Source organism: Triturus cristatus, chromosome 2_1 (genome assembly GCF_964204655.1).
Source record: "Triturus cristatus chromosome 2_1, aTriCri1.1, whole genome shotgun sequence".
NCBI lineage: Eukaryota > Metazoa > Chordata > Amphibia > Caudata > Salamandridae > Triturus > Triturus cristatus.
The window spans coordinates 1016082796-1016095463 of NC_140581.1; the positions used below are offsets into that span (position 1 = coordinate 1016082796).

Sequence of the window (12668 nt, forward strand, 5' to 3'; positions counted from 1 at the left end):
TGTAGTCTCCGAGAAGTCTTTCTGACATGTAAATTTCAGCTCATAACATAAAGTCATGTAATAATAAAATTGAACTGAATTAAATTGCAGTCGAGCATTGGACCAACTGTGGTGTTTCTTTTCATTCCTGGAGTGTCACCATCAAGCAATGTCTGGCTTTTATTTTGCCTTGTATCACCGACACTATCTAAAGCAGACACTTGGATAGTCACGTATAATGGAATGACCATCTTTATACTACGATATGCTAGACTTGACAAAGGTGTGCTGGATTAGGCTGACATCAAATTATGTGTATCCCACTGTGAACCTTGAATGGCGGCTGTGGTGTCCGCCATCCCTTTATGAGCTGACATGAATTGCTTTCCTTCCAGCCAATATGTCACCATATCGCCTTTTCCCTGTGGATAGAAAAATGACAAAGTCACCATTCAATCTGCATGTCTCTGACTATTCAGAATATCACATTACATACACTACAATAAAATACAGTGCCTACTAGTAGTAATGTCAGCGAATGTGGAAAGTAGTGATCTTTATGGAAAAAATACAGAAAGAGACACTCAGGAATCGACCAGACTAGAGTGATGGGTGTGACTGCCTCAGAATTCACTCAATTCTTCATTGTCAGTGCTTTTACAAGGCTCGTAGACACAATACATCTCTTTGGGAATTGGAAATGGGTCAGAAGAGACTGAGTGACGGGTAGCATAAGGTAATGATAAATAGGGTCTATTCTGTGAAAAAGTAGGTGACAATGTGAGAGATCGGTTCTTCTTAACTGTTCTTCGATAAATTTATAAGCAAAATTGCAGAGGAACTGGTCAGTAAGGTAGGTCCCTCAGCAAATAATGCACAGATTTGAGATAGGGTAAGTACTACTGGGTGGATGGAAATAAAAAGTGTGATTTACAAACGAAGGAAGTGTGGTGTAGGGTGTGAGAATAACTTCATTAAATCCACGAGAAAACATGTAATTAGAATGTATAATTCCCGGTAAGCAGCACAGAACAGAGAGAGCTGTAGTAAAGGTTGCTACTACAGATCTTTGTCTAATTAGACCAATTAATCTGTAATTACAGTCACGAATATCCGACCTGGAAACATTTGAAGCCACATCACACAGCAGGGGTACATGCTGCTATTTGAAGGCTGGCTGTACCCAGAGACCAATAAAGGGAAATTGGTTATTTGCAATGTGTGCTGTCAAATTAGTGATGAGGCAATGGACAAGCAATTTCTTAATGTATGGCCCTAAACTGTGGGAAAGTACACACTTGTAGAAGTGACCCCAGCTGCTGGACACTTAGTTAGTGCTTTAAGTGGGATGAAAAAATTGGGGGGGGGTGAGACAGTTAAAGATGAGAGGCCTAAGAAGCTAACTTAAGAACGCTCTACAATAGACATGGGTTATGTAACTAAATGCATGGTCTAAACTAGGTGAAACAGATTCATGAATTTGACAAATTTATAGACCGAGCATTGCTGGACATGGACTAACCAGAACCATCAGACAACAAGTTGATATAAGACAGTTATCCTGGGCCATAAGATGCAAGACAGTGGACGATGCAAATTTTAAACTATGGTGCGCTATAACTGCTGGCACCATTAGACAGGAACGAGTATAAAGGGGATAATTTGGTTATCTAATTGGAATTAAATAGAATATAACTAGGGCTCCCAGTTTTATGGTATTTATTTTTTTAACATTTCCATCTATATTTATCCATATTTATTTTTACCCATCTTATTGGTTTTTATCCATATTTATTTTGTGTATTCAAGAACAAATGGAGTATTAAAATGGTATATTTTCATCTTTGTTTAACTGATAATCTTGCACTCATACTTTGATGCCTGTCAGGTTTTAGCAAATTTAGAAGCCAAAAATAACAAAACACTACATCTATACGTAACTATTAGAATTATTACTCATGCGAAAGGCGCCACCCTAGACTGGAACTTCGCTAAGGAATCAGCGGTCAAACCTATCTCTGTTGACCCATGTGATTGGTCTGACCACCACGCTATCACCTTCCTCCTGACTAGCACCCACAAGACATGGACACCACAACCCGTGATTCCCAAACGATGGGTTAGAGGCACCAAGAATCTTGATCACAGGAAACTGGCTGCCCGCTGTAAGACCAATCTCCCACCCCCCTATGTGCACTTCGGTCAACAACCTCTTGGATCATTATTCCTCAACTATATCCGACATTCTTGATGACCTTGCTCCACTAAAACTAAAAAGAACCCAGATCAAAGACAGGAATCCCTGGTTCAATGGATCCCTCAACAAGGAGAGGAGATCCCTTCAACAGACTGAACAAAACTGGAAACAGCACCCATCAGCAGCCCATCTAAAACTTCTCCGCCAGGCCAGAAATGCCTACGATAGGAAAATCCTCAACTCTAAAAAAGAATTCTTCAGAACAGAACTTGAGAACGCCAAGAATAGACCTCGCAAGCTATTTGATTTGGTCAAACACCAATCCAACAAACTAGCAAAAACCTCCAAAGAAATGCCTAAAACCCTAATATCATGCGAGGAATTTTCATCCTTTCTCTGCGACAAAATCTCTGCCCTAGGAAACGGACTAAGTCCGCAACTCACCACCAAAATCTGTCGGCTCTACCTCTTCTCTCCGCGCTGTCCTTCCAAACCTCACCCAAAAACCAAGCGCAGTGGTCCAACTTTAAAGTTTATGACGAACACTCTATCCCGAGAATTCTAGCCTCCTTAAACCCAAACAATCACTTCAATGATCCTCTCCCCTCTAACTGCCTAGATGCCGCCTCTCAGGCTATCATCCCTTCCTGGACTGCAATAATCAACGCTTCCCTCCTACAGGGTTCGATACCTGATTCTCTTAAGGCTGGCCAAATCATCCCCATCTTTAAAAAGCCTACGCTGGATCCTGCTTCCGCCGACAACTACAGACCCATATCAAACATCCCACTCCTAGCCAAAGTTCTGGAGAAATGTGTGTAACAGCAGCTGAGCCTACACATCACCAACTTCTACCTTCTAGATGACTTCCAATCCGGTTTCAGACCTGGACACAGCACTGAAATCACCCTCCTCCACATCGTGGATGACGCCCTCCAAGCCCACGACCAAGGCAAAACCTGTCTCCTAATCCTCCTAGACCTATCTTCGGCATTCAATACGGTTAACCACGAAATACCCCTTGAACGCCTCAAACTCAGGATGGGTTTGGATGGCACCGTCCTTGAATGGTTTAGGTCCTTCTTCCAAAATCACTCGCAGAGAGTCCTTAATCAATGGTAATAGCTCACAGAGGTGCTACGCACCGCCAGTATCTCATACCACATGTACGCCGACGACACACAGATCTACATCAAAATCTCTTCCCCTGAGGACATTCTCTCCATGAAGGAGGCCTTGAAGCGGACTGTTCACTGTCTCACTGCCAACCAGCTTAAACTTAACGCAAATAAAACTAAATTTCTTCTAATCTCCCCACCCAAAACCAATCCAGGAATGGATCAAGGCTATTACAGTGCTAAACTGTCCTCCTACCATTGTTGACTCTGCAAAATCCCTTGGAATAACCCTTGACGGCAGCTTGAACATGCGAGGCCATATCAACTCGATAGCCAAAACTGCCAGATTCCACCTGAGTTACCTAAGAAGCCTGAAACCCTTCCTCGACGCCTCTGACGTAAAAACAGCAATCCAGGCACTAGTCATTTCCAGACTAGAATATGGATGCTTTACTCTCGCAGGGCTACGCAAGAACTCTCTGGCCCCATTAAATTAAAAGCCTGCCTCAATGCCGCTGCCAGACTCCTAACTGGCTCAAAGAAATTCAACCACATCTCTCCCCACCTCAAAGCTCTGAACTGGCTTCCCCTTGAGGCCAGAATCCAACTTAAACTGACCTGCATTACTCACAAAGCTCTTTACTCCAATTCCTCTGCATTTTTCGCCCAGAAACTTGTCATATCCGGAGGAGCCGGAAACTCCTGATCTGCCAGAGACCTTCTGCTCCAACCAGCATGCTTTCGGAAGAAAAAAACCTACAATCGGGCCTTCTCTGGGGCCGCTTCAAGAATCTGGAACTCTCTCCCACCCTCCATCAGAAGACTTTCATCTTTGGCACGCTTTAAAAAGGAGACCAAAACTTTCCTAACGGGCAAATTCCTCGCATAACGATCACATTACAATCACCTCAACAACATGTTCCACCCACCACTTCGGCACTATCCATGGCTTTTACGGATGATACCTACCCTGCACTCCTGGGCATCCCACCCAAGGAATTGAGACTGCGTGCCTTCTTTTATAATGTATCTACCTGTTATTTATTTATTTTTTTATCTCAATTGTATCTGGGACTTTAGACAGCTTGCCTGTTCATGTACAATGTATCTACCTATTTTACCCAATTGTTTCCCTCCCCTCCCAATTCTTTTGTATACAACCCTCAATCCTGTAAAGCGCTCTGATACCCTCACGGGTCTGGTTCGCGCTCTATAAAACTATTAAATAAATAAATAAATAATAAATAAATTATATACTAATATATGTTAAGCTACACCTGTATTTAGGGACCTCTAATCCCATTTTTTACCTCCCCATGATGTCCATATGTTCAGTGGTTGGCCTGGAATTCATGAAGAACAGCATAGAGAGTCATTCATAAGAACCACCATTTTCTGTATTTTTCTGCATTTGAAAATAAATACAAACAGAAGCACGTTGTTTTCTGTCTGTATTTATCCGTAAAAATCAGTAAAAATGGAAAACTAATATTATACAACCCCATTGGACACCGAAGGCAAACAGCAGTATCTGCCAGTGTTGCAATCCAGTAACGACCTACGGTCAGAGGACCCGCAGAAAAGGCTTCACAGTGTCCTTCTACCTTTAGTCCTGCATTTGTAAACATTGGAGAACCACTGAAAAAAAGCTCATTATAAGCAGAGGGCTAAACCTTAATTAAACTCCTAACAATGTGGGCCATTCACTAGGAAGACTCCCACACATGCACAGTGGCGTAACGAAACTTGAGCTCCTCCCCCTGCCAAGTATATGAAGCCACCCCCCCCCCCCCACCTAGACCCAGTCAGGAGCTCCCTGGGCAGGGGACAGCCCCTGTGCACAGTTCACAAGGTGGCCCTATAGAGCTTGGGGGTGCCCCGCACCATGGGGCTGCAAGGGCTAATGTTACACCACTGCCCATATGTGGGTTCATTAGGCTTTGTACCGAAATATGTTGGTGATAAAATGTTGGGAACGGCCCCCGGTGTAGGGGCATTTCCTCAGATTCTGTGTAGCAGGTTGTCCTGCTTTAAAATCTTGATTCTCTGGCTTGGTTAAATTGATTGATTTTTGGCAACCCGTGTTCTTCCTCTGCCAGTATGTGAGAAGTTTGAAAGAGGCCCAATACAGTACATTAGCTGCTAGGACTGGTTTCTAGCACAGGCCACTTGTGCAGTGTTCATTCATGCATGATGTTCTCATACATTCACGACTAATCCGATACAGTACCCACCTGATTTGAAGAAACATCACAAACTATTATTTAGTAGCAAGTTCTGTCTTTCATCTTATGAGCATAATAAAGATATGTAAACATATGAAATTGCCAACAAATCCCACAGTAGTATAAAATGGTTTCTATTATTCCTGAATTCAAAATACTGTACTTGGCCACGTTGCGCAGAATAAATTGAGACACATATTCAGCACTCGAAGGGCCAGTCACAGAGCCTGTACTCATAAAGCCAAGGCACTTACTCTGCTTTTACAGATCCTAGGTACACACCAGGCTCTCCAAGAGTCCAAACAGTAGTCAACTCTCCCATGACCGAGTCACACACCCTTCGCTTGAAGGGCCCAGCCATAAGTCCTGCACTCATAGGGCACAAGTATAAACCCTGGACTGCCAGACCAAGTCACACACCCTGCATTCATAGGGCCCAGGCATTAACTCTCGACTGACAGGGCCCAGCCACAAGTCCTGCACTCATAGGGCCCAAGTATAAACCCTGGACTGCCAGACCAAGTCACACACCCTGCATTCATAGGGCCCAGGCATTAACTCTCGACTGACAGGGCCCAGCCACATGTCCTGCGCTCATAGGGCCCAGCCACAAACCCTGCACTCACAGGGCCCAGGCATAAACCCTGGACTGACTGGGCACAGACACACACCCTGCACTTATAGGGCCTCAGCGGAGACTGCCTCTGTTCTCCTGGTGGAGAACCACCCCCAAATTTAGAGATGTCCCGCAGCGAGGCTGTGATCTTTGTGTCTTCAACAGAGCCATCATTGCTGCAGCTCCACTGAAAGCATTTAAATTTTGCCCAGTGGGTGCACATATGATGCACCTGCTCGACAAAGTGTTTTTGTTTTCTGGAAATAAACTTCCAAAGCTGGAGTTTATTTTTGATGATAAAAAATCAATTGCCCTTATGCACAGGACGTTTTCTCTCTCCGCATCGGGCCATTGATAGATTTTCTTGCCTGGATCTCTTTGCCTTGCATGATAGTTGTGGGCAAGGAAATCAATCAATCAATCATTCATAAAGCACAGCAAACCACTTGTGAGAGTCTCAAGGCGCTAGAGTTGCTATCTGCTGTGTGGTGATCTGTATAGTCGTACAGCCAGGTCTAGAGTCTTTTCCTGAATTGCTGGAGCGATGAGGCAGCCCTGAGGTGCAGGGGAAGGTTGTTCCAAGCTTTGGATGCCAGGGGTTAGAAAGATGAAGGTTTCCCGTCCTAAATAGAGTGAGCAACCATTACTACGACCTGATGGTACTGTGGTGTATAGGCTGTCAACTCAGCAGTTTCCAGACAGCCCCGCCATCAGAAACCTCTTGATTCGCTCACTTCTAAATGGAGTGAGGAAACCTCAAGTTTGGTGGGGTGGTAGCACCACTAATTTATAGCAGTGCCCCCCCCTCTGCCAAACTCTATATGACCTCTAAATATTTAAAACATGTATAATTTCTTATTGCATAGAATTTAAAATATGGATTTTGTTCCACTCACTCACAATATTTCAGTTGTGCGCAGTTTCTCATGTGACACAAACATTTGTCAGCTTTGCATTGAGAGTTCCGAAGGCCACACTTGTTTGAGCCTCGCAGATGCATTCCCTTCTGCTACAGGATAATGTTCTGAATACTGTACCAGACACTAGAGTATATTATTACTTTGAGTTCCACTTCATACCGGTCTTTAACATTTACGGCTTTTTAACCAACACCTTTAGAAAGTGTGCTGTAAAATTCACACTTGGGCCAGTTTCTTAACGTGAGTACCTTCACAATTTGCACTTGGAAAGGGGGAGCTGACACTCGAAGCTGGCCCCCTTGGTGCAATAAGGCACGGATCTATAGTGGGACAACAACAGCACAGAGACGGGATAAAAAAAACATAGAATGCTTCCAAAAACAAGTACTACGAGGAAAGACACCAAACATTTAAACCTTAATACTATAAGTGAAAAGGAGGAAAAGAGTGGGCACCAAAGAGATGTCAAAGTTCCAAAATACAAAAACCTTTGAAAAAAACACGCATATTTGAGCTAAAAACAACTCCCAGGATTAGAAATTAGGACACGAGATAGGTAGGAGAGGGAGGAAAAGGCAGTTTGAGCCCGTCATGGAATTACAAGGCGTGTACACATTTTTCACTTTGTTTCCCACGCAAATCCAATCAGATAATGAGTTGCGGAATTTATGCGATGAAAAAAACACAAAACGCGCGGCAATACTGAGGGGTATATTCACAAGAACGTGTGATAACTACCGCAAGATTTGCGTAACACAACTTCCAATATCGCAGCCCATCGCGGGAAAATAACCCCATGTCAACATGGAATTCACAACAAGGCGGTAGCATGCGATAGACACCAGATAACGTGCCAAATGTCAGCGTCAAAATCAACGCCATTCTGCAAAAATGCAAAACGCAAAAAATCATGCGATGAGGCCAATCGTGGTACACAAATCAGCGAAGACCAGCCACAGGCCTGCAAATCCCATGCGTCTAGCGGGAAAAAGCACCACAAAAGCAAGAAAAAAAAAGCCAAAAAACAATTCAAACTGCGTAGCAACATGGATGCACCCAGACCGAGTGCAGAGGACAAGCTGAACACCACAAGCCCCATGGAGGACCAGCTAGCACCCCGCATCCGTGGAAGGGCAAGGACAAGAGGAAGAGGAAGACGAGGTTCAGTCCGCAGGAAGACCGGATCCTCGTCGTGGAGGTGACCGAACACCAACAACAACTGTTCAGCACCTCCACTGTGGCACTGGCAACCCAAACCGAAATATGGCAGGCCATTGTTACCAACGTCAATGCAGTTGGAGTGTCGAGGAGGTCAAGAGGTGCTGGCATGATCTGAAAAGGCAGACCAAACATAAGCTTGCTGCCAACAGAGAGGCAGCAAAGGCAACTGGAGGTGGGCCTCCTGCGACACAGGAGGAGCTGGATGAGCTGGAGCAAATGGTGGCCACAGTCATCAGTGAGGAGACGGTGGCAGGATTTGGGGGCCTGGACACAGCACGATACGCCCTGACCCAACAGCAACAGGGTGAGTAATGACCAGGAACGGGGGGACAGGGGGAGATGGACACAATGGCACACATGCACAATATGAGTAGCACACTGCACACCCACAATGACCGTGGAACATGTCCCTGATTGCCTTGGCACACTGCAGCACACAAAGAAATGCCAAGTAGGCCCTCATCCACAATGTGCACATAGGGGCCCCTCATCACCAATATCACAACCGAGCCATGCACATGTGCTGAATCCAGCAAGGCAGCTGCTCTGTGACCCACACTGACTATGCAAGTAACAGTGCATATCCGATAGCATGGCAGCAGCTGAAAAAAATGACATGACCCACGAATCTACATGGAGGTAGCCCAGTGTGGATCACATCCGTAAAGGAGCAGGTCACACTCTGACATGTCCACGTGCACCCACAACCCATGCCGTACAATACACACAGCAGACGAACAATGCACCAGGCAACAAAATCTGTCCGAGAGCACATATGACCCAAGTCAAAAGCAAATCAGGCCCAGAAAAGCACACAATTCAAAGGCACCCCGCCTCAAATGGAGACGGCTACACAAAATCAGAGCTGCAGGGGCCAATCCCCCACAATGATGCACACACACATAGCGAGCACAGAACATCAGCAATGACAGCAATGTGGCACAAAGTGCAACACCACAGGACAGGGCTCACAACAGGTTCCGCTCATGCGTAGTAACTGTCCACTCACATCTGGCATTGCCTGACACAGTGTGATGATAATGAACGGGTACCACCACACATCTGTCATGTATTCAGAAAACACACTCACTGCCATCAAATAGCCAGCTCCCCCAAAACAGTCACAATGTACATTGGCATGCAGTCTGAATGTAAACATCTGCAAATCTACAACATACATGTGTAACTCTGTTAACCTGCATCTCCCTTTTACATTGCAGAAGGACAAATAACACCTCCTGCAGAGCACACCACACTTCCCATATTGATGATGAAGAGGACAGTCTGCACATATGTCAAGACACCCTCCAAAGGATAATGGACAGCCTCTACACCCCATCCCCAGGAGCAGGGCAGGCCAGCTGCCTCGAGGTGACCCCACCACCTGCACAGACCACACAGCAGGAAACACACACCACCACGGCTGTCTGCCAGGCCCCCCACCAATACATGGAGCACATACAACGTGAGTGGTCTTCCCAGGTGGAGTTGGCTGAACAGCTGCGGGTAGGTTTCAAGCTCATGGCAGCCAAACTCGATGCCATACATGGGCATCTGAGTCCTATCAGGGACCATGTACAGTTCCTTACGAACACCCCCTGTCTGCACCATGCTCCGCCAAAGAGCTTGGCTGACCTCGCTGGTGCCATGAATCTTACACAAGAACTGTGTGGGCAGATAGGCACCAGCCATGACAGCACAGAGTTGGGACAGATGCGGGAGTCAATGGAGACCATGGAGCAGATGCAGGCTGGAAGGATGTCTGACACGGATGGACACCAGCGAGTAGTAGCTGGGGACTTCAATGTCCTGCAGTACTTCATCTTGCCATTGCTGCCACTGAGCCATTCCCAGATGACTGCAGCGGGAACATCGACACACACCGCTCTGACCCATGATGTGTCCGTGGCACACAGTGATGCTGCCCCATCATCTTCGCAGTCTGATGTGTCAGTGGCACACAGTGATGCAGCCATCACCCCGCCACACACACCGGACACACCGGACACAGAACCCATATAAGGGGACTAAGAAGGGGATGTGAACCACTGTGTGAGGAAGGAGGCAGACGCAGCCATTACCGCTGTATGGCCTATCCTTGCCTGGTTATGACCTATGCATCTTGGCCTGGGAAACACCTCATAGTGACCCCCAGAACCCTCTGCAACTTTCACCCAGACCCCGACATGGACTGCCATTTCTTTAACGCTGGCCAATTACACAGCTATCCTGCTGTGGACTGCACTCTCCCTCTTCCCAATCACTGTGCAATCCCCAAAGGACTCTGGTTAGCACACCACTGGGCTTTCATGTGATGTGGGCTTGGATAGCCATGTACAGCCCCTGCTCTGTCAATCACCTGAATGTGAATAAAACATTCTAAATCACACAGATGTGTCATGACTATGTTCAATCACATATGGGGGTATGGCTGGATGTAGGCACAATAATTGCACATGAAGGTACACCCAGGTAACTGACATCTATGCGCATGTGTATCCCTGAAACACAAGGCCAAATGGATGACTGTGAAGGTGAGTACTAGCTGTGTCCTCATTGCACAACAACAACAATATCACATCCCCAAACGTAGACACACGTCCATGTATTGAATAGGTCTGTGTGTAGGACTGACCCAAATGAAAGCAGGCCAGGAGTGGTGTCCTACAGTACATGTGAAACCAGAAGTTCACGTTGCATACCTACTCACACACATTTGTGTGGACACATTCTGTTGTGATATATGAGATTGCTCCACATGGTCAGAGTTTGAACACCATACTCACAGTGTTGAAGTCATGTAAGTGCACATGGTGTCCAGCACCTATCCAAAAACACTGTCTGGTTCACAGAGGTGGAGCTTGCCAAAGGGACACAGCCCCATTGCACATTCGTCAGTCAGTTCTTCCCTGTGTAGGGACGATGCTCATTGTGGTACACGAGTGGACAATCCAAACAACACACCTCACAGTTAGACACCAGTGGAGTTGCATAGACTTTATTGGCATGTGCGTGTCAGTACGGATGAGGCAACCGCCACAACAGGCAGGGACATGCTTAAGACACTTACACGCAGCATGGGTACATGTAGAGGTTCAGAAAATGTTGGGGCTAAAATGGGCAACATTCATCACGGATGGCAATGCTCTCAGCCCTCCTTGCCTTGCTGGATGAGTCATGTGTTGTTTGGTGTTTGCCCATTGCCCCGTGTGAGGGGCAGCGACTCACTGCCCATGGGATCTGCATAGCGCTCTGCCTCCGGAGTGCGCCAATTGTCTGCTCTGCTGACAGTGATCAGGTGTGAGGGTCCGACAGGTTCACATGTCGTGCTACATTGCCATGTGTGTACTCTCCCCCAGCAGTGTGACTGAATTGGCAACGTTGCCAAGCGACGCTGTTTTGCACTGAGCATGGACCTGCATCACCTTGCACAGGTGTGTGTACACACGTGTTGTTCCACAAACATGCATCCACAGCCCGTACGAAGGCAGACGTGTCTTCTGTTGTGGTGGGATGTGTGAGCAATCCCCACGATGCAACAAGTTGTTGGGACATGTGCTGTGGGTGACAATCGGATGTGGCTGCAGGAACGTAGTCACTCGTCCATGAATGCCCGTGCAGCTTCATGTGCAATGTGTTCCAATAGTACGTGGTTGTCGTGTTCAAGGAACCCCAGGGTGAGCCAATCCATTAAGTGGTCCAAGCAGGTGTGCTCAGCCCACGCCGTTTAACCAATCCGCAGCACAGCCCAATAGGGGAGCACCTCGATGTGGTCACAGCACATGAGGAATTGTGCAATCTCCCATGCACAACTACCAATACATACGCAGTATGTCAGGACATCCCATGGACGGCTGTCTCGATTACACTCCTGTTCGTGATCCAACAGGGGGCGCAGACACAAGTCATAGTCCAATTCATCAACAGTTGTGTTGGATAGGCAGACATCCATGAGACACTCGAATGTGCATGTTCCGCAGTGGAACCAAGGCTGGACGCAGGTGACATAGGCAATGCGGAAGTTGAGCTGGTAACTGATCCGCAGCACTGCCAGTGGCACTGTGCCCAGTAAATGCAGCATACGTGCACGGTACTGTTCCACGAGACGGTGGTTGTGCATGTGCCTGGTATGGCCTGCCATTGCGTTGGTGCGTCTCGTTGAACCGGCACTCTTCTGAACTGCGGCAGTTGTGTGGAGGATATGCCACAGCTCTGAGCAATGATTCGAATGTGTGGGAAATGTTGGGGAGAGTGGGTTGCTGTTTCAGTGAGTGTCAAGGGCATGCCATGTGGGGGTACCACAGGCAGGAGCATCTGTGTGTGGGGTGTGGATGAGTCGGATAGTTCATTTGCGGAATGCGTGGTGTGGGAGTCATCCCCGTCTGCCATGGC

The 12668-nt window shown here is 46.8% G+C and overlaps 1 protein-coding gene across 1 annotated transcript in view; it reads right to left on the bottom strand.

Annotated features, from left to right (window-relative positions):
* Positions 1-272: 272 nt before the first annotated feature.
* LOC146866242 (atrial natriuretic peptide receptor 2-like) overlaps positions 273-12668 on the bottom strand; it is a 398280-nt gene continuing 385884 nt past the window's right edge. The window contains exon 13 of the mRNA XM_085640809.1: positions 273-401. Within this exon, the coding sequence (XP_085496935.1) occupies positions 273-401 (129 nt within the window). The remainder of the gene's footprint in view (positions 402-12668) is intronic.